The 21137-nt window shown below is 43.0% G+C and overlaps 1 protein-coding gene across 3 annotated transcripts in view; it reads right to left on the reverse strand.

Moving 5' to 3' along the window:
• Positions 1-21137, reverse strand: part of STK32B (serine/threonine kinase 32B) — a 347207-nt gene that overhangs the window by 36709 nt on the left and 289361 nt on the right. For all 3 annotated transcript variants that reach the window (XM_030864190.2, XM_060298750.1, XM_060298751.1), the window contains one exon: positions 16265-16354. In XM_030864190.2, coding sequence (XP_030720050.1) covers positions 16265-16354 — 90 coding nt within the window. The remainder of the gene's footprint in view (positions 1-16264; positions 16355-21137) is intronic.

A 21137-nucleotide genomic window follows, 5' to 3' on the forward strand; every position in this document is an offset into this window, starting at 1 on the left:
TTTTCTAGCACTTTCACCCGAGGGTTCTCTTTTCCTCTTCACAACAACCCTCAGGGCCGTGTTATCATTTGACACATTTTACCGAAGAGGTTCAGAGTGGGACAGCGGTGCACAGGAAGTTACACAGCAGGGAAGTTCAGAGCTGAGGTACGCCTTATACACTGGTCGAATCCCAGTTTGAAATAAGGTTCGTATCAACATTTGAGTACAGAAACATACCCAGTCTACGTTGGGGAAGATGTGATTGGGAGTTTGAGGAAATGTCCCTTTGGGTAATTTGAGCTTCCCAAAGGAAGCAACATGGTGTAATGGGAAACAGGAAGAAGGTCAGTGGGGCTGGAGCTGAATTAACAAGTTCTATTTGCCTCAGTTTTGTAAAACATGAACAAGAATCAACAGTGTGTTCATAGGGTTCTTATGAGGATTAAGGAACAACGCAGGCTGAGAGCTAAGCCGGATGCCTGGCTGGTCTATTGTGAGTGTTCTGGGAATCTTGGGCATGGTTTTTATTACTAGAATTGTCATTCAAACCTCCTCTTCTGACCGTGCTCAGCCTCGCCACGGTCCACGCAGTCAGCCTGGGAGGCGTGCTAAACTTCATCGTCCTCAGCCTCATGACTACCAGTCTACAGACCCACTGAGTTTGGCATTTCCAGTATCTTTCTGTCTGCCCCTTCCTATCGATCCTAGATCAACCTGAATGCAAAGGTGGCAATCATACCTGTTCATTAAACATCTAGTGAGAAAATATTTGATTTCCTAGCAGCTCCAGGCACTGAGCTGTGCTATTCTGCATCCCACTGGGAGCCTGAGGCTGAGCTCCAACCCAGAGGGGCTTCCTTCCCTGCACCCCAGTCTGTGTACTTGTCCTTCTTCCCTCCGTGCTGAGGGTTCCAGGACAGAAGGAGCCACATCATGCTGGTCTGTGCATGTGTAGATGTAATTCTACAGAACCAGGGCCTCGACAGCTGCTGGCCCAGCCCATGTGCTCAGTGAGGGAGGCAGGGACATGCCCAGGAGTGCAGGCGAGGCTGCGTGCCCAGGTGTCCCCATAAATCCTTGTGGTGCCTGGCAGCCCCATGCCCATCTGGAATTCAGGGTAGAAGCAGCAGCTGACCAATTCTGTCCTGGCTGTTGTGACCAACCAAGTGACAAACGTCTGCAGCCTGTGACCCCACTCCCAGAGAAGGTGACAGTCTCTCCTCCCTTGCACAGCTGGGGCTGAGAGAACATAAACAACCTTTATGTCACAATCCATATGCCACCAGAACGGCTGCTTTAGTGGCCTGGATCAGTGCTTAGAGGCGAGGGCATCATATAGGATTAGAGCTTGAAGGACAGGTACAAGACACAGACCTGTCACCATCATTTCATCATGAATGAATGAGTATGGAAACTAGTTTGCCAGGTGCTTTGTTAAGGATTTTACACGTACTCCTTCTCTTCATCCTCCCAACCGCCCAATAAAACAAGCCTACAATGATCTCCACGTTCCAGATGAAGAGGCAGAGACATGAAGGGGTGTAGTTGGGTGAAGTGTCCCCAAAAGATATGTCCACGTACCTGTGAATGGGGCCTTATTTGGAAATAGGGACTTTGCAGATGTCATTAATACAGACGTCAGGATAAAGCCATCCCGGATTCAGGGTGGACCCTTCCTAGATTCAATGGCTGATGCCTTTCTAAGAGAAAGAAGAGGTGGATTTGAGAGAAAGAGAGAAAGCCGTGGGAGGAGGCAGAGCCTGGAGGGATGCGGCCACAAGCCAAGGAAGCCCTGGAGCCCCCGGAAGCTGGAAGAGCCTCTCCTACACCTCCGAGGGAGCACGGCTCTGCAGACACCTTGATATTGAACTACTGGCTTCCAGAACTGTGAGTGAATGAACTTCTGTTGCTCCAAGCCACCACATTTGTGGGACTTTGTTGTGCAGCCCTAGGAAACTAGTAAGAGGGGCTGGGAACTTGCTCCAGGTCAGCCAGCTGGGATGGCAGAGCTGGGATTAGCCTCTCTCAGTATCTGATTCCAAAGTCCTTTCTCCTATACTGAGGTGACTTCCAGGGGTGATGGACTTACCTGAGGATGGGTCCTGATGAAAGCTGCTACCTTCCTTCCCTCTGTCCCAGAGCCTGGCACTCAGCCAGGTACATGGTAGGCACTTAATCAATGCATGTCAATTTCACCCTGGGGCCATACAGCTGGTCCAGCACATTGCTTGCCTGCTTCAGAAGTAGAGACAGCTCACAGCCTAGGACCGTCAGCACAGCAGAGGTGCAGGGTCCCTTGGAAACCGTCTTGTCATCGTCCCCTCTGTGTTAGAATTGGCCACCGGGCTTGAGAGGCGAGAGTGGCTTGCCTCGGCCACAACTCACCAACTCAGGGCTCAAGTCAGAACTCCTGGTCCTGACTTCCAGGTTCAGGGAGTTCCCATTATTGGAACAGTTAAATTCAGCCATCAATGCCGGATGACTCTCCCTCCTCAGCTCCTGTATCCCCTTCCTCCTCTTCGCCAACACATGGCCCTTGTTCAGATCCCCATTCCTTCCTCCTGGTCTCCTGCACTAGCTTCTCCACCCGTCCTCTGGCTTCCAGAGTCTCCTTCTCCAGTCCGTCCTTGCTTCTGGGGGAGTTAGCTTTCTGATATGCAACTCAGACCACGGCAGTACCCTGCCTCAAGGTCTTCCTATCACGATGGCTGTTTCACAATCTGTATTCCCAGGAATGCCACCAGCCATGTTAGGCTCATAGATTTTGGAGGAGAAATGATTCTGAGGTCAAACATGTCTGGGAAATGACGAGGTTCAATTGCGTTCTTTCTTGTAGACTTCTTAGCGCCTTTAATGACTCAATAGCAAGCATGGTTTGGAAATTTATTAGACTTGATCCTGGAATCTTTTTGATTTTTCAGTGGAACAGTACAAAGTACTAGGGCTGGAAACCCATGTGGCCTAGAGGGTGGTTTAAATTCTGTAGCCCCTCAGCTCCTACCTGTAGATCTTCTAAGCTGTATTATGGCCCAAGAGTTGCCCATGGCCACCTTGGGCTCCAGCTGCACACGCTGCTTGCCGTTCCTAGAACACCCTGTCTGTCTATCTGTCTCTTTTCCTCTCCCCTAATCCACCAGGTTCTCTCACAAAGGGTGTAGCTTCAGAGTTACCACTTCTAGGAACCGAATACGTACCATTCTGCAGGCTTCTTTACATCTGTCATGTATTCCTCAAAATACATCTCTGCTATTATCATTTTCTTATCATTCCCCTCCCTCCAGACTAGATTACAGCTTCCTCTTTATCCTCACCTCCCCCAGGCATCTCTTGATCTTTACATTCCGGCTGCATTTTTGCTTATTTGTTTGCTTCTTGCTAGACTTTAAGCTCCCTGAGGGCAGGGACGGTCATGTTCTCCCTGGCTCCCCAAGTCTTGCCTGGCATGAAGAAGACATGTGGGCAAGGTTTGTTGACTGACTAAATAAATGAATGATCGTATAAAAAAAAAAGCAAACAACACCAGTACAGCCCTCGCTATGTGTCAAGCCCTGTTCTAAGTTCTTGACACACTGCTAATAAAAATAGCTCATCTCTCTGGAGCATCTGTCATGCACCAAACTTTGTTTTAAGAGTTTAGCATTAAACTCATTTAATTTATTTAATCTAATTTAATTTAGTTAATTTACTAATTTAATTTACTTATTTAATTTACTAATTTATTTACTAATATAATTTAGTAATAAATTATAGTAGTAAAATAAATTTACTAATTTATTTAATTTACTAATTTAATTTAGTTTAGCATTTAACTCATTTAATCTTCACAATGACGTGCCATTTGGCTAGCTGCAGCTGAGTCTCACTGAGGAAAGGACCAGGAGGTTCTGGGCTGATGCTGGCAAGGCCAGGACTGGGGGTTCCCTGGAGCAGAGTGAGTGATGAAGGAACCCTGAAGGGGGAGCCCAGGACAGCAAACGACAAACCAAGCAGATAGCTGAAGTTGGCTATGGCCTCGCCCAGAAAGGATGTCCAGGGTCCAAGGTCTGGGTACACCTGCAGGGGTGATGGATAAATGAAATTTCCCAAGGTCTTCCAGAAAGAAAAACAACTAAAACTTCTTGCAATGCCCTGGTGGGGTAAGGGCCAACCCCGAATCTATTTTGAGCCATTGAAAATGCTCACTGTAACCATCATCGTCACGCACAAAACAGTCACGCAGAGCTTTCTCGGGCACAAAGGTTCCTTCATAATTACCCACACCCGTGCGCAAAGCACCCTAAGCCCCAGATGAAGAAACAGATGCACAGAGAGGTAAAGGGGCGAGTTCAGGGCCGTGGAGACAGCAAGTGGAAGAGCGTGGACTGCAAAGCTGCTCTTACCACTTTCAAGGGGCGATCAATACAGCTGTTCCATTATTATCACGAGCAGTGGTTTTCTTTACAACATCAAGAGCTGCATTATTAATGTGGCCATTTGTTGAGCATCTACCATGTGCTAGAAGCTCTTCAAGTTTCTTTACATATATTATTTACTCCTCAGGAAAGCTAACATTTATGGAACTCTTTCTATAGTTTCACATGCATTATCTCATTTTATCCTCAGAAGGAACTCGAGAGGCGCGTACGATCATGATCTCCATCTGAGAAAGCCAGGCTTGGAGAGGTGACACAGCTACTGTGGCTCTGAGCCTCATTTGAACCCAGGCCTCCCCCATTCTCTGGGGTCATCCAGAATGACGACCAGACCTTGCCCTGTCTCCTTCAAACTCCAGACATTACACCATCTTTATGTATATGCTGAAAATGAAAATGATGTATCATAAAACAGATATACATAGACACACAATATATATACTCTATATGTTCTATACGCCAAAATCTCTCCACGGTCAATGCATTAAATCTGTGAATTCAATTGGAATGAAAATCAAGAGTATTTACGAAGGTCCGGGTATTCTAAAATTAGGAAATTAAGGTTTCAACATAGTCCAAAAGAAAAAAAAAAACATGTGGTTCGCCATTAACATGCACATTAATAAAAGCGGCTGTTGAATCGCATTCCCCAGCAACACCTGTTTCCTTCTCGCTACATCCCCAGGATCTTTCACGGTGTGCATGCATGTTGCACGGTCCATGGATAGCTGTGAGCCCACGAATGAATACACTGGGGGGAAATCGGGCTGCACGGAAGCTGCTTCCCCAGCACGGCCAGTGGCATGGATAGATCAGCCCCACTTCCCACTAACCTTTTCTACCAGTAGCTGAGCAATTCTGTCAGTGCAGGTTTTAAATGGAAAGTGAGTCTGGATTCACAGAGAATTGGCCTTCCAGAAAAGCAAGAACATGGGGTGTCGCCTGAAAGAGATCACCCCGAGGCAATGTAAATATGCATGTGGTGGGCTTTGCCCCCTATCCTCACCACACAGAGTTTACTTCCTCATTAGACTAAAAATATGGAGAAAAACCACAGAAACCACCTAAGTTATAATTATTGGTCTGATGCGTTAGCTCTATGAATATTCCTGAAGGCTCTGATCGCTGCAGCGGACTGTGACAATGCTATTCAATGTCTAGCTTACAAGCTGACTGGCTTCCAGGATCGGTTTCTACAGGTAATTGCATCCTTCTGGACTGGGAACATAGAATTACCGCATTTCAGCCTAGAGGGGACCTTCAAGGTAATTTCCTTCCTCCCCTACCTTTTGTAGGTGAGGAAGCCGAAGCCTATTGGAGGAGTTCCATGGCTTCCAGCCCAGCTGGGACCAGAGCCCCGTTCTCCTGTCCACTGAGCCTTTCTGTGGCTCACATATCCCGGCTGGCAGGATGTGCCAGATCTGGACACCTCTACCTAGAAGCCCCACAGGCATGGCACATTCAATCTGTCCAAGCCAAACTCTCCCTCTCCAACTGCCCCTTCTCCTGCGTTCTCAGTCTCTGTTGATGGGCTGCTCAGTTGTGCAAGTCAGAAACGTGGGAGTCTCATGGACCCTGCCCCTCGTCCAGCCTATGTTTTGGATCATGTGATTAATTCTCAAGACTCATCATTTTTCCCTTCCAGAATCTTCCTCTCTTCTCTGGTCCTTTTTCACTTCTGCTTGGACTCATGACAGCTCCTCCCCTACCCCAGCCTGGGGCCCTGTAATCCCACTACACTTACTCCTCAAACACCTTTCTAAGTCAGTAGAATCAGTGGAACGGAGAGACGGAAGGTGTGAGTGTAGTGATTATTCAACCTGAACCTGAACCCCAGCTCCCAGGCTTACTGCCACAGTGGCCTCAGGCAAAATGCCTAACGTCTTATTTGTATCTTGGTTTTCCTCATCTGTAAAAAGGAATAATGATGTCTGCTACATCAAGTTATTGAGAAGAGAAAAGGAAGTTCTGTATGTATTTATTGAGCACAAAGTAAGTGCTCAATAAATGCAACCTAACATTGTTGTCATTGTATTATCATTCACATGTTCAAATCACTTAATTAAAATCTTTCCAAATTTTTCTATTTACTGTAGAATAATGGTCAAACTCCTTAGCATGAAAAATTCCTAAAAATAGGTTCCAACCTCCTCATATTTTGGCCACTATCTTTATTATACCCATTGGGCCAACTTCAAAGAATAGGACATACTTTATGTTTAATCTTCTATGACTTGCCTGGTAATCTTTACCCTATTTTTTATACTCATGAACTCCTACTCATACTTCAAAACCCAGACCAAATTTTACACCTTCTGTGGAGTGTTCTTCAAGTCCCTTCCTGTTTCTCAGTTCCCTTCTTTTCCCCTCTCTTGGCCAAGTACATCAGTGTTCTGGATTCTCACCAAACCCTTGTTGGTTCCTCCCTTGCAGCACTGATCATGCCGTACTGCAATTAAGGATATACATGTCCACCGTTCTCACTGGACTGTGAGCTCTTTGAATAGGGGTATGACTAAGTCAGGGCCAAAACGTCAGGGATTAGCACAAAGCTATATGTGAGTCATTTAGAACAAGGACTGACACAAAGCAAGTTCCAAATAGATGTGAGCTAGTTATTATTATATCAATTCATTATTGAATGGGAAATGAAATGCACACATAAATGAAAGACCAACTCACAAATGTACATGTTGTACATGTTCCCCAAATGATTCAAGAGCTCCATCATCATTCTTTGATTAGAGTGCGTGGAAAAGCTTTGGAAAGCAGAGATGAGCAGGGTGCCTGGCCTCTGTCTGGATCCCTTGGGGGCAAATCACGTTTCTTTGGCTTTTTATCTTGGCAAATGAACTCAGATATTAATTTGAGATGAAATGAATCTGCTGCATCAGTCTGATAATTTCTTTCTATCTGGTGATGCTAGTAGTGTTAATAGTAACAGAAGAGTCGTTTCATTAAGGTATGTAAGACGCTGCTCAGGTGTGGACCAGTAGGACCTCACCTGTCTGCATGAGAAAAGGAACAGCAGGGAAAGTTTAACTGGCTGAGAAGCTCTGATGAGGTACAGAAATTCATGACGCACCAGTACCAGAAAACTACTTCATGTTAAATGTGTCAGATTAAATTAGTAAATTAAAAAAAGAAGACCCTTGGAAAGTTTTCAGAGAGAATGATGGAAAGTGCTAACTGAAAGCACAGGGTTCTAACCCTGTGCATTTTACACAGTTAATATGTGAAATGGGTGATAAACATCTAAACAGCATGTTAGGCTGATGGAAAAGTTCATTTAGATAGTGCTACTCTCTTAAAGGATTCCAAGATCTCTGTTTATCTAAGACCCATAATGTTCATTAAAATTTCCCACTGTCAAAAGCTTTGGTGGGTACACAAGTACCACGTGATCTGGCCCCGCCATGTCTCCAGGCTCACTCTCCTTGCCTACTTTGTTCAGGCCAATCTAGCTTCCTTATGGTTCTTTCGATGTGACAAGCTCCCTTTTGCCTCAGGGTCTAGGCAAAAAGTTGCTGTCTCCTGCAGTGCTTTGCCACCTGTTGTGCTGAACAACACCTACTCGTCCTTTAGAACCTAGCTGAAAAGTCACTTCCTCAGCAAAGTTATCCTGACCCCTCCAATCTAATCATCTATCCCATCAGCATCTCTCTTTTTCCACCATAATCCTTACAAAGACCTCAAACAATTCTACTCTGTTTAAAATATAGGAGTTGGAAAAAGTGTCACTCCCAGCCTAACAGTGAGAAAAAGCTAGATCATCTATGAAACCATAACTTTTCTTGAACTCAACTAGTCTGAAATTTAAGGAAAGACGGGTACCTTCAAGAAGGTTTGGGATGTGAATACTGGCTTACCTTGGGAAGAGCATGGGAAGAAAACAGGGCTGCCATAGAAGAGAGTAAGGAGACTTAAATTAAGATGCCTAATTTAACTGAATTGCTGAAGGTTGTATAAGAACTTAAGTGAGAGAATAGAACTATTGTTTGTCCAGATACAAGAGGAATTTGCATTACTCACAGACTCCTCTCTACATACCCTCACTGGGTACTCATGGCAAAGACTGGGCACAAAGCCTTTTCCTTATATGAAAAGGCAAAGGATAGAAAAGCCAAAATAATTTTGAAAAGAAGAAAAAAGTTGAAGGACTCTCACTACCTGATCTGAGTATTATTATGAAGTGAAAGCAAAAGTATGAGATTAGTCAAAGCATAAACAAGTAGATCAATGGAACAGAATAGAATCCAGAAACAGACCCATGCATTTATGGTCAACTGAGTTTTGATGAAGTTGCAAAGCCAGTGCAATAGAGAAAGAATCATCTTTTCGACAAATGCTGGATGTAACAATTGGACAGCCCTTGTAAATCAATGAAAATTCACAACACATTCCAAAGTGAACTCAAAATGGCCTATAGTTCTAAATGTAAAACCCAAAAGTATAAAACTTCTACAAGAAAACAAGCAGAAAATCTTTGTGACCTCATGTGAGGGAGGAAAAGGTGTTCAGAATGACACCCCGTACATGATCAATAAATGAAAAATAAAAAATTGGACTTCATTTGAATTTAAAACATCTGCTTTTAAAAAGATGCTATTAAGGCAACAGAAAGACAAGCCACTGACTGGTGAAAATATTTGCAAATATATCTGGCAAAAGACTTATAACCAGAATATATAAAGAATTATGAGAACTTAATAATAAAAAAACAGATGACCCAATAAATTAATGGGCAATGATTTGAACAGATACTTCACAGAGAAGGTATGTGGATGGCAAATAAGCCAATGAAACTATATTCAAGAGTTTGTCAGTTTCTTAAAAAGTTAAACGTACATTTACATATGACCCAACAATCCCACTTCTATGTAATTATTCTAGAGAAGTAGAAACTTAAGTTTATATATAAACCTGTACGCAAATAGTTTATTTACAATTGTGTAAAACTGGAAACAACTCAAATGCCGTACAACTGGTGAATGGATAAACCAAACGTGTATATCCATCCAAAGGATTTCTACTCAGAAATCAAAAGGAAAGCTACTGATCCACACAACATGGCAAAACCTCAAATGCATTATTCTAAGTAAAAAAAGCCAGATTCAAAAGTTTGTAGAAATATGACTCTGTTTTTGTGACTTTCTGGAATAGTCAAAACGATAGGGATAGAAAACTGATCACTGGTTGCCAGGAACTGGGATGAGGGAATCTTGGAGGTGATGGAACTGTTTCTCCGTCTTCATTATGGTGGATTAATTTACTGGATTACATTAAAAGAGTGCATTTTACCGCATGAAAGTTGTTCCTCAAAAATAAGCATCTCGAACTATATATTTATCAGTTCGATGATTTGCAAAGTGATTGTCTCCCTCAAAAACAGCCAAACTGATGAGGGCAGGAATACTGCCTATTTGTTCACAGACGTGTTTTCAGCCCATAGAACACTGCCTGGCAGGTGGAAGGTGCTCAATAAATCTCTGCTGGATGGATGAATAGATGGATGGATGGATGGATGGATGGATGGATGGATGGATGGATGGATGGATTGCCAGGTTCTCAGGAAAGATATTGGGCCCTGGAGCCTCACTGGCCTGGGTCTGAATGCTGGCTCCGTCACTTTCTCTGGCACAGGGGTAGCAAACTTTACTTCCTTTAGCCTCCATCATTTCTACAAGGAAAGTACAAGCATGGCCATGGTGCCTCCACAGCCACCTGTGTTTGCTCACTGGGGAAAGGAACTCACATATGGTGAGTACGGACAGGGCACCGGCCCAATGATCTCCCAGGGCACCCACCACCCCCCAGCCGACCCAGCTCCTATCATGAATTAGGATTTGGTTGGGGTCTCTTTCCCCGATTAGACGGCAAACTCCATAAGGCAAGGGAATGTCTGATTTGGGTCTGGGCTCCCAGGACTTAACATATACTAAATAGTCTGAATAATGATAACAGCAACAATAATAGTATCAGTTACCAGTCTGATGCATCTACACTTGACTTTACGTTACGTACTTTCCATAGTTACATCATGAAATCCTCACAAACAATCTACTAAGGCAGATTGCATAACCATTAATCCCATTTCTCAGATGAGGACGCTGTCGGGTCTCGTGGTTTGACCTTCACCATGCTGGGCAGTTTAAGTGTATTACGTTGGCTAATGGGATTTGCCTAAGTTCACCCAGCCTCTAAGTGGAAGACACCCAAATCACCCCACGCTGAGACCCATTTCTGGCAAGCCCGATTGCCCATTTTCTTCTCCAAGGCCACCCATGAGGCCAATCCCGTGAGTCTCCAGCATTGGCCTTTCCACTGGTTCCGTGGCCCTTATCATGGCATTCAAGACCCTGGTACTTTGGCTTGTTTCGTCTCTCCCTCTCACCTCCTCTTGTTCTACAAGCTATAAAAAAATGGGAGTGCTAGGGTCTCCCAGCCCACCATGCTGCGTCACTCCTCTATGCCTTTGCTCGGACTGAAATGACCTTTCCTTATCCTCGCCTGGCAGGTGAGCTCTGAGCACACTCTGAGATTTTGACTCCTCAGATGGTCCCATTCTGGGGAATCCATCTTGACAGAGACCTGCTTAAATCCAGGCCTGCACAGCTCTCTGCCCCACAGATGTTGAGCCCCTTTGGCTCCGGAGAGCATGACTCACCCCTGTGCCCCAGTGCCTAACTCTGAGCCTCACACCTCTGAAACACTGTATTTGCTGAAAGAACACTCAGCTCTTCATTTCACCTCAGATGAATAAACTCTGAAGCCCCGGGAGGCTGCTGGAACATTTCTGACTTCTAATTTGGCACGTTTCAGAGAGTTTTTTTTTTTCTCTGTTGGTGAATTCCATCTGCTCTTTTAATGAATGAAAATTCAGTACTATGCAAATATTTCTTCTGGGATCATCCTTCGTGAGCAACCTTTGGGAGCTTACTCATCAGCCCATTCCCTGAATCCATGTTTGGAACATTCTGGGAACTTGTTATTGGGCCTTTGAACTGAACAGCTCAAGTGAACGAAATCAACAAACCTGCCACTTGATAGCAGGAATTTATAGCCCTGGGAACTGCAGGATGTGACCTGAATGAGAGAGTTTCCCTCTCACCCCCATTTTCCCCACCAACCTCCCACTGCTTGGCACTGCCAACCCCTACAGTCTCTGAAAGTATATCCATTTGGTCAATCAGCTGTGCTCTCTAAATCCCATAAAAATCTCTCCTGTGCATTCGTTCACTAATTCAGGACTGAAGCTCCTTTAATTAGAAGGACACCAGAAGCCCTGAATCCTAGGTACAGCTGGGACAATACACTTTTTTCTTGTCTGAGAAATGTGACTTTCTGATACAAGAACTCAGTGTCAAAAAGGCAGCTTGGTACAGTGGCAAAAGCATGGACTTCAAAAGCAATGTAAGTGCCCATCAACAGATGAATGGATAAAGAAGATGTGGTACATATACATGATGGAATACTATTCAGCCATGAAAACAAATGAAATAATGCCATTTGCAGCAACATGGATGGACCTAGAGATTGTCATACTGAGTGAAGTTAGCCAGACAAATATCACATGATATCACTTATACATGAAATCTAAAAAAATGATACAAATGAAGTTATTCACAAAACAGAAGTAGACTCACAGACATAGAAAACAAACTATGGTTACCAAAGGGGAGGGGGGGAAGGGATAAGTTAGGAGTTTGGGATTAAGATATACACGCTACTACATATAAAATAGATAACCAACAAGGACCTATTATATAGTACAGGGAACTCTCCTCAATATCTTGTAATAACCTATAATGGAAGAGAATGTAAAAGAAGAATATATATATTTATACATATATATACATACACATATACACACGTATATATAAAATGAATCACTTTGCTGTACACCTGAAACTAACCCAATGACAGTAAATCAACTCTATTTCAAGAAAATTTTTTTTAAAAAGCATGGACTTCGGACCCAAATAGACATGGCTTCAAATTCTGGCTGGCTCCATCACTTGCTAGCTGTGTGACTCTGGGCAGGTTAGCTAACCTCTATGGGCCTCAGGTTACTCATATATAAAATGAAAGAGATGCAGAATTCTCATGTGGATCTTCTGGGGATTAAATGTAATGACAGACATCTGGTAGGGTCAAAATACATGTTGGTTTTCTTCTCCTTTTTGACAGTGGGGCCTCTGGGTCAACCTTGGTCTGCTTTCCCAGAGGCTGAGAGCCAGGACAGAGCTGCGTCAGAGATGAGTGGGAAGCCAGGGCATGAGGCTGAGGTAGCCCAGGAAAGTCTGCTATGAACAGTGGCAAAGCAGGGGCAGAAAGGTCAGGGTTGGGAGAACATTGTCTTGAATTTCTCCAGTGGTCCAGAATCTACTTTCCTAGAGATCAATTTGCTTTTTGGAAATAGACTCAAGGCAGTGGGAACTAATTTATAGGATTATAGAGGTGGCTCCAACTGGGAGATTCTTCTCTTATGTCACCTCTCTCCTCCATCCTCCCTCTGGAGATGATGACTCCTCTGGCCTCTACCTGCCCCTTCCGGCAAAATGCTCCTGGGCTTAGAATTGGTGTTCTTCTCTCCTGTGTCCTCCCTGGGGGATCCTGTCACTGCCGTGGCTTTGCTGCATCTCCGTGCCGGTAACTCCCCATGCACAGATGGAGTTCACATCACTCTCCAGTTGCTTGGAGTACATCTGAATGTCTTGAAGTACATCTGAATGTCTTGAAGTTCCTACAGACCTCACTTTCAAATTCATCCTTCCCACCGTCCCCCACACCTGCTCCTCCTGCGGTGTTCCCTGCACAGTGATCATCACTGTAATCCCCTCTACTGCTTGATTAGGAGGGCTGGAGGCAGCCTTATCCCCTCCTTCACTGCCATTCTCCATCTCCATGTCTGATCTCTGTTGAATCTTAAAGCAGGGACCTCCTTGGATAGAACTGCCCCAGCTCTGGATCCTTCTGGAATGGGATTTCAGAAAGGTCGTCAACAGTGAAAGCCTTATTAAGGTCTGTATTCAGCATCCCAAGGGGGTTCTGTGAAATGGACAGACCCACTCATTGTATACCCTCTGGTGTTCACACTGACTTGGGTCTGCTCTCACTACCAAGGTCAACTTGGGTAGGTCCCCCGACCTCTCTCAGCCCATTTCCTCAACTCTAAAATGGGAATAAATAATTGCACCTACTTCATGTTTGTGAGGATTAAATAAGGTTATGGATGGAATGCCTGGCACATACATAGTAAATACTAAGAAGTATTGTTTTTACCATTATTTATTGCCAAACTTCATTTATGTAATCTATTTAGTAAGTTAAAGATGAAGGACACAAGGAGTCCATTCTGGGGAGACGATGACATAGTTTTTGAATCTCCACAATCCACCTATAAACAATGGCAGAGCAGATAAATAGCTAAACCAAAAACCATGGGCAATATTTACTACAAAGCTAAGTTGTCCCCCCAGACCCCAAACTATAAGCAGGTGGGAACAAACCAGCAACAGTGACAAGCCCTCCATGGCAGTGATTTCTGTACAGAAGGAAACAAAGAAAATAATAACACAGCCTATGATGGACCAGAGCACAGGGGACTTCAAAATAGTGAGCAGACATTGACTGGGAGGCACAGCTGACCAGTCTGAGAATAGCAGATGAAACTGGGAGGGACTTGTCCAGACCCATCTCAGGTGAGTGAAAAGGGCCCTTGGTAAGTTTTGCAGGAGCTGGAGAGTCTGGGACACAAAATCGCTTTAATCAATCCAGCCAGAGCTCCCATCTAGGAAAGATCCCAGGGAGAAACTGTTGGGAATGAAATCAAAACTGAGCAGGAAGGGGGCCCCTCAGACCAAAGAAAGAGGAGGTCCAGATAGAAGTGGGCAAGTGGAAGTGGGCAAGGAAATCCCAGGTAGCAAGCTGCCTTGGGATGTGACATGTCACTTAAACAACAGAAGAGGCAAGTCTGTTAGAAAAGCTACCCTGAGCCACACCATATAAACACCACACCATATAAAGGTTCAGGAAAACTAATATTACGTGAAAATGAGCAACATAAAAGTATCAAAGTCAAATTCCATGTCAAGTTATAAGAGAAAGGAGAATAAAGAGCAGAACAACATTGTACAAGGAAAGCACCTCAGAAAAGACAGTGTGGTGGATTGTTTCATAAATGGCTCCCCAATGAATCAGGCTGCCTGGTATCCATGACCAGTGCGGTTCCCTCCCATGTGGTCCCTGGTCTTCGTCATGTGACTTGCTTCGTCCAGTTGGACATCAGGAAATGTGAAGCAAGCAGAGCCTTGATAGGCACGTGGGAGTTGGGTTCTCCTTCTTGAAACCACTGCCACCATGTGAGCAAGCTCTCTCTAGTCCCCTTGATATGAAAGACCACCCAGAGAGAGGGGCCCATTTATCTCAGCTGTCCTGGCTGACCCAGCAGCTGAATGAGTGACCACAACAAAAACCAGCAGAAGAACCACTCAATCAAGTGGCAGATAAAAAGGAACGAAACTGAGTTATTTGTAGTGAGGTGGATGGACCTAGAGACAGTCATACAGAGTGAAGTAAGGCAGAAAGAGAAGAACAAATACCGTATGCTAACACATATATATGGAATCTAAAAAAAAAAATGGTTCTGATGAACCTAGGGGCAAGATGGGAATAAAGATGGAGATGTACTAGAGAATGGACTTGCAGATACAGGGAGGGGGAAGGGTAAGCTGGGACAAAGTGAGAGAGTGGCATGGACATATATACACTACCAAAAGTAAAATAGATAGCTAGTGAGAGGCAGCCGCAAAGCACAGGGAGATCAGCTCGGTGCTTTGTGACCACCTAGAGGGGTGGGATAGGGAGGGTGGGAGGGAGGGAGATGCAAGAGGGAAGAGATATGGGGACATATGTATATGTGTGACTGATTCACCTTGTTATAAAGCAGAGGCTGACACACCATTGTAAAGCAATTATACTCCAATAAAGATGTTAAAAAAAAATCAAGTGGCAGAATTGTGATAATACAATTGTTATCGTTCTAAGCCACTAGGTTTTGACATGGTTTGTCATATAACAATTGACAACTAATATAGACATTAAGGATTAATAACTAATATAGACATTTAAAAATTATGCAAGACATGAAAGAACACATAAATTATAATTTAAATACTCAGAAATCTGGCAAAAGAACTCAGGAAAAAAAATAGAAACAAAGGGAAATTATTTCAGAAATAAATACTTCACTAGAAAGTACACAAAGCAAATAAACACAACAGAGAATGCTTTAAAGTAAAGAGAAAGAAAAAAAGTGAGAAAAAATTTAAACATAGGACGAAAGAGATAAGAAAGATTTGAAAATGGCAAATATTGAAGACTGACAGAGAAGACCCAACATTCAGATAATAGGCATCCTTAACAAAGAAAAAGTAAAGGAAAAGAATGTGTACTAAAAAAAATGACATTTCCATGAAAAGTCCTAAAGAAAAACCAACCTGAAACCACATTGCAAGAGCACTGTGTACCTGAGAATATAGATCCAAAATGACCAACACCAAAATTGTATTCTGGCAACACTACTGGACTTTAAGGAAAAAGAAGAAGGGTTTGTTGTTTACTTGTTTGTTTGTTTTTCCCTAAGCTGGAGCCAACCTTTCTGGCTGAGTAGGAGTTCTCTAGAAAACACAGGAGGAGATGGTCTTCCTGGCAGGGGAGACAGCTTAGGTAAGGGCCAAAGGTGTGACAGAGCACGGCACATACTCGGCATGGTTTGGGGTCTGGTGAGGGGATGGGAGGTGGGTGAGGGAGGGGTGAGATGAAGCAGGAGAGGAATGCTGAGGCCTGCGGGGATCTGGAATACTCACCCATGTAGGGTTTGGTCCCGGCCATGGAGGAAGCCTTTTCTGTGCCTTTCACGACCGTCGCTATGTTGAAGTCTGTGATGTGAACATGTCCTGGAGATAGAGAATCAGAAACCACAGTTAGCAAGAGCTGCAGGCAGCTGGGTTATTTCCTTGTCTGATTTAAAGTTGTGGTTTGCAAAGCGGTGGGTGGGGCAGGAAGAAAATATTAGAACTTTTATTTACATTAGTATTTTAACTGATACTTTAGAAGTGCCTATTTTGGGCAGTATCATTTACAGTAGCCAAGCTATGGAAACAACCAAAGTGTCCATCAGCAGTCAAATGGATCAAGGTGTGGTATGTGTATACAGTGGAATTTATTCAGCCCTGAGAAAGAAGGACATCCTGCCATTTGGGACAATAAGGATGGATCTTGAGGGCATTATGTTAATTGAGAAGTCAGACAGAGAAGGACAAATACTGCATGATCTCACTTGTATGTGGAATCTAAAAAAAAAAGTCAAACTCATAGAAACAAAGAGTAGAAAAGTGGTTGCTAGGGGTTTGGGGGGGGAATAGGGAAAGGCTGGTAAAAGGATACAACCTTCAGCTCTAAGAAGAATAAGGTTTGAGGATAATGCAAAACATGGTGACTATAGTTGATAACACTGTATTGTATGATTAAGATTTGCTAAGATAGTAGAACTCAAATATGCTCATCCTCCAAAAAACAGATACATATACATATATAAATATGTGAGGTGAAAAAAAAGTCTATTTTATACGCAGGTTTTATAATGTGAATTTTGGTGGTACATGCATATTATTTATAAATAAACAAATATGTTGAAGACATAATGAAATTTTTATGGATTAAAGTTTAGCAGCACTGGTCCAGAGAGTGAAAGCTCCTGATAAATAAATGAGACAGGAGAGTCCAGACTCTCTCTCTCAGGAAAACAGTGGGTTGGGAGAGGGTGCATGGAGAGAGGATTCTCATGCCCTGAAGACACCCTTGTTCTGCTGTCTGTCTGCTCTGGTCAGCAGGGGCCTTAGTACTGTACCTGATGAATTGAGTAGGGAGGGGCCTTGGGGGTTGAGACCAACCTTCCATCCAGCCTAAAGTAACGACAGCAGATGGGACGTGGGTGTTGAAGAACCCTGAGAGGGAAGGAAGAGGGACAGAAAAGGAAGGAGACAAGGAGATGTGGGGATAAAGGGGAAAAGAAAGAAAGTGACAGAAAGAGGGTGAGAGGTGAGAAGGAGGAAAATCCAAAATAGTGAGTACTGGCTCTCTGGGGATTTGGAACATAAAATAAAACTAGCTCTGTCCATCAATGGATGAAAGGATAGAGAAAAGGTACAATGGGTGTAGATATACAATGGGATAGTACTCAGCCATAAAAAAGAATGAAATTTTGCCATTTGCAGCAACATGGATGGACTTGGAGGGCATTATGCTAAATGAAGTAAGTCAGACAGAGAAAGACAAAAACGTTATGATATCACTAATATGTGGGACCTAAAAAATACAACAAGCTAGTGAACAAAACAAAAAAGCAGCCGACTCACAGATGTAGAGAATAAACTAGTGGTCACCAGCGGGGAGAGGGAAGGGGTAGGGGATTAAAAAAAGGGTTATTATGGGATTATAGGAAATCACGTGTGTGAAACTTTTGAAAACTGTAAAGCACTACAGAATTTTAAAAACACATAAAATAAAATAAAACCAGCTCTGAGACCCTTGAATACCTGATATAAATGCAATCACATTTCTTTCTGTTTGTCATCACATCATTTTGTGAAAATGGTTGGATTTTCACCAAATCTGAGAGCTGCGTTTGGGATGGTGGGGCTTAAATACATAGGTGGGTGGCATACAAAAAACTGGGACATTGGGAGAGCCTGGAGGGCACCTCCAAGAGATGGACAGACCCCCCGACTAGAGCAGGTGCAAAGAGGCCTGCTGAGAGGTTCATGGGAGAGGCGTGCCTGATGTGATCAGCCTCGGTGGACGGAAAAAGCACCAGTGGTGTCACATGCAAATCCCAAATCTCAGGCTCAACAGCCAGCACCGATGTGTGACTAAGCTGCTCTGCCAGGCGCTCTGTCCAGTGCCCCCGGGTGAGATGCAGCAGGAGGTACTCAGTGATGATCTGTAGTACCCTTCAGCTGCTTGTGGATGAAGCTTAGGTCACCCAGCCAGGCCTTTGCTGGGAACCCTTTCTGGCCAGACACACAGTGTCCCCACCCAGGTAGCATCTCTAGAACATATCCAGTCTGCTCCAGCCTCTGGGGCTCGGATGAGCATCCCTCCCATTCAGCCATCCATGGTCCTCTCTGTAGTTGGGTGTACAGACTCTGAGACAGGCTGCCTTGGTTTGGGTCTCAGCTTTGTTGTGACCAGCTATGTGACCTTGGGCAAATAATCTCCCTGAGCCTTGGTTTTCTCTTCTGTAAAATGCGGATGATGATAACAAAATATCCATCTCAGAGGGCTGGTGGGAGAAGTCAGGGAGTTAATACATATGAAATGGTTAGAGCATACTGACACACATGAAGTAGGGAATTTCGTATAAGTATTTACTCTTAGCAGTACTGCATGCCAAGGCGTGGCTCCAATCCCCTCTGCAGCTAGGGCCAGTCCACTCCTGCATCCTCTATTGCCTCAATTCTAACACTAACAAACAAGTAAATTCACAGTCCTGTTTTCCACTGTGAGGTATGTGAAAGTAGGTGGACGTCTGAGTCACTTCTGCACCCCACACCTGAACAGTTCCAAGCACAGTAGCACTGCTGGGAGGGAATTCTGGGATCTTCAAATATAGTTTTTATTTGGTTTTCTTTCATTTCTCCTCCTCTTAAAATTTTTTAATATTTGCATTATGAAAGTAAAGCCAGCTCATTATAATAAATCACAGAATACAAACATGTGTTTGAATCTCTCCTTTCCCTGCCATATAACCACCCTGATTCATACAGCTCCTCCATTATTTCTCCCTTCACTTATGCAGACGTATATCCACATACGTTAGGACTTTGGCTTTGTTCTTACAATAAAGAGCTCAATACTCCATGTGTCATTCTAAGAGTCACTTTTGCATTTAACCATGTATTGTGGACATATTTCCAAATCAATATATGTAGGTCTACCTATGAGATCCACAGTCCTTACCTCCATTCGAAATCCATTGTTTTGTTTTGTTTTGTTGTTTTTAAATTCATTTAGTGATAAAATCTGACCTGGAAGTCCTCTTCATAGTTTTTTAAATTTATTTTTAAAAATAAATTATTTTATTTTATTTTATTTATTTTTGCTGCGTTGGGTCTTCGTTGCTGTGCGTGGGCTTTCTCTAGTTGTGGCGAGTGGTGGCTTCTCTTGCTGTGGAGCACGGGCTCTAGGCACGTGGGCTTCAGTAGTTGCAGCGGGTAGGCGCAGTAGTTGTGGCACGCGGGATCTAGAGTGCAGGCTCAGTAGTTGTGGCGCATGGGCTTAGTTGCTCCACGGCATGTGGGATCTTCCTGGACGAGGGCTCGAACCTGTGTCCCCTGCATCAGCAGGCAGATTCTTAACCACTGCGCCACCAGGGAAGCCCTTCATAGTTTTATTTATTCTACTTAGGGTGAAAAGTTATGTTTTGCTACAGAAATATTTATATATTTGATTACGAGATGCTCTCCAAGCCTTGCTACATAGTATACAGTACTATGTATATAACATAATATACAGCATATATTTTAAAATATTATTATATGTTATGTTAGACACTATTTTCATATTATTATATATATTATTTAATACAAGTATATATTTAAGTCTGAAAATATCTGAGTTATGAAACCATGTCTGGCTCCAATAATTTCAGATAAGAAATTGTGGACCTGTATTTGCAGAGTATTCCATATATGGTTATACCATATTTTATTCAACAATTCTCCTATTATGGCACTCAGGTTGTTTCCAGTTTTGTTTGCTTAATTGTTTGTCTTGTTCTTATAAAATATGCAGCAGTAGTATTCTTGAACTTATGTTTACATATTGCTACTTTTATTTTGACTGGATAAATTCCCAGAAGTGGAAGCGTGTAGTTAAAGGGTATGCATTTTATGTTCCCAAAACTTACAATTTATGGTACTATAAACAGAATATGACTGTGTATTTCTCTGCACTTTTACTAGCACTCACTGTTATCAATAATTTTACTTATTGGCTATTATCAGATGATGAGAAATGTTATTTCAGTGCTGATGCGGCTGCATAGTTTTCATGTGACCAGTATCCCTGCGAACTGCCCATCTAGAATATTGGTCAATTTTCAGTCAGAGCTCCTTGACTATTCAATACATTTACCCTCTTCTCTGGTCCATCTACTGCAAATATCTTCTTCTAGATTATTGCTTTTTTTTGACTTTATAGTATCTCTTCCATATGAAAGTTTAAAGAATTCAAACAATATATTATTTTTATAGTTTCTGAGTATTATTTTTCTTATAACTTTCCAGTTTCCAGAAACCTATTCTACCCCCAAGATTTTACATATTCCTCAATATTTTCTTATAAGACACATATATATAATTTAAATTTTGTATCAATATTTAAATCTCCCAACCATATGGATTATATTTTTCTATATGGTATGATATAGTTTCTGATTTTATTTCTTCCAAATAGATAGCTATTTGTTTCAACATTTCTTGAAAATTTCATCCTTTCCCAGTAACTTGTAATGTGACCTTCATTTTACATCAAGTCACACATATATGTGGATTTGCATATGGATTCTCTCTTCTGTTGTACTGACCTATTGTTTATTGCTGGACCAGAACTATACTCATTTCATTACAATAGATTTGTAGCCCATTGTAAAATTAGATGAGAGTGGTCACCCTCATG

Source organism: Globicephala melas, chromosome 5 (assembly GCF_963455315.2).
Source record: "Globicephala melas chromosome 5, mGloMel1.2, whole genome shotgun sequence".
NCBI lineage: Eukaryota > Metazoa > Chordata > Mammalia > Artiodactyla > Delphinidae > Globicephala > Globicephala melas.